General features: G+C 32.9%; 1 protein-coding gene across 1 annotated transcript in view; it reads left to right on the top strand.

The window, feature by feature from the left end:
* The window catches only part of Nurf-38 (Inorganic pyrophosphatase Nurf-38), a 55,832-nt gene extending 54,260 nt beyond the window's left edge, over positions 1–1,572 (top strand). The window contains exon 9 of the mRNA XM_083131377.1: positions 265–1,572. Coding sequence (XP_082987503.1) covers positions 265–296 — 32 coding nt within the window. The 3' untranslated portion in view covers positions 297–1,572. The remainder of the gene's footprint in view (positions 1–264) is intronic.
* Positions 1,573–2,172: the final 600 nt, after the last annotated feature.

Genomic DNA, 2,172 nt, shown 5'->3' on the forward strand with positions numbered 1-2,172 from the left:
TTAGTTGATATGCCTGATGATATTTTTTCAATATCACAATATATCGTCTGGACAATATATTGCCCAACACTACTTATCACCCATCCCCATGAAAATTTGGGATTCAAAATATGCCCCATCTCAACCAGATAAAGAAAATAAGCAGATGGAAGTACAGTAACACTGACCATATATAAAAAATTCCTATACAAAGTTGTTAAATGCAAATGCTTCAATAGTAAATGATGTTGTGATCAGTTAAGTAACAATTTCTTTTCTTTACAGTTGACAAATGGCATTATGTGCATCTAAAGTAGAAACTGCTACATTAATTATTGGAGAGGAGAAATATGCACTTTGAGTTGGACAAGGCTTGCTTTGGATACCTTTTTTGCTTGGTGTTAGATTTTTTTTATTGTTAATTAGTTTGTTACATACCGAATGCATTTTATGTTTTGAGGCTACTTTTTATATATATAAGCTCAATATTCTTTACATGAAAATCAAGGCTGCTTGTTATACATTATTATTACTATTATTGTTACAAAGCCAGAAATTCACTTTCCAGCTTAAGGTGAAGGTATTTTAAAGTTGAAATCATGTGAAAATAAAAAAGTTGTTGTGGCTGCCACACTAGTTATAATAGCATTAAAAACAACAATTTTGGTGCTTTATAATTTGAATTCATGCTGTCAGAAATATACCAGTAACATATTTTTGTACATTGGTTATTGTTATTTTTAGTTTTTTTTTTAGAACTTTGTGTAGCGTATACTTTAGGTAATTATTTAGTCAAAAATGGAAAATGTTGCACTTCTGTGAATGATCTACAATTTCATTCTGGTAGATGCAAATTTAGCAGTTCTTGCTCTGTTAATCTGCAAATGGGTGTCACATAATTCTTTTGTAATGACCGTGTAAGTTGTACTGGATATAACTAGTTGAGTCTTTGCAAACTTATTTACAGAAAAAAAAGTTGTAACTTTTCTTGTTCAAAGTAAGAACTAACCAAATAGCTTCAAAGGTTACTGTGATTATCAGCTAATGCAATGATGAAAATTTGTCATGAAGTCGTGTGCGAAGTTAAAGCAAGGTTTTTTTGTACATTTTGAATCTAATTCGTGAGAATTAAGATTTACACAGTGGCATTGCTTTTCAGTAGCTAATTGGAACATAATTGATAATGAGGAGGAAAACTGGTTATGGACAGACAGGTTGCTTCAATATTTATTATTGTGTAACTTCATTCAGATCATAAATTTGATTATTTATAAGTTAAATTATTTTTTGTTTTGGCAAAGGTATTTATTTGGAGGGAACGAATCTAATGTTCAGAAAAAGTACTAGTTGCATAGGGTTACAAGTAGATATTGCATACAGTATTACATAGTTAACAGAAACCTAGAAAATAAACCGTGAATATGTACAGTATTGGCAAAATAAAGGTACATACTGGCAGTGTAACTGTGTCCAAGATTGCACCATGCAGTCATTGCTATTATTCCATTGTATTTCAATCAAAGTGCATAAAACTGATACAATCCAAATATATGTATTTGCTTTTGATAAGTATAAATTTTTACTTTGCCACTAGTTTATATTTGTATCTAATGTATTAATTTGTATTCCCCCCATTTTTGGGTAATTTCAATGATGATGATTTGATGGACTTGTTTTAAGTCCACTTTAGGCTAATCGGGACTGGACCTACAGTTTAAAGTGGGATCTGAACCACTATGCTCCTCCACCGGGTATTGAACCTGGGACACCTTGATTACAAGGAGACAACGCTACCACTACACCATCGGGGAGGTACAATGATGAGGATGAATAGGTGAAATTGATGCAAGAACACTTCCACTGGGATTCGAACCTGGGAACTTTAGTTGAATGCAAGCAGGAGAAAAAGGAACCATGCCATCCCTGACGAAGCCACCAGACAGGGGAGCGAAATAGATTGTGAACAAAAACACTGTGGGAAAATGAAATGTGAACTTATTAGAGTGGATAAAATTTATTGTGCCCAAATATCAATTGTGTATCTGGAGAGCAAGGGTTAATTGCATGAAATTATTATCTTCAGCTTCCAAGGCATTCTCCTGATTAGCAGTCAGTGGCTACTAATAACTCTGTGGCAGATCTTCAGCGTAAAACTCTGAAACATGGTTGAATTTAAAAGAATAAAAAATTCCA

Source organism: Lepisma saccharinum, chromosome 11 (assembly GCF_977018435.1).
Source record: "Lepisma saccharinum chromosome 11, izLepSacc3.1, whole genome shotgun sequence".
Taxonomy (NCBI): domain Eukaryota; kingdom Metazoa; phylum Arthropoda; class Insecta; order Zygentoma; family Lepismatidae; genus Lepisma; species Lepisma saccharinum.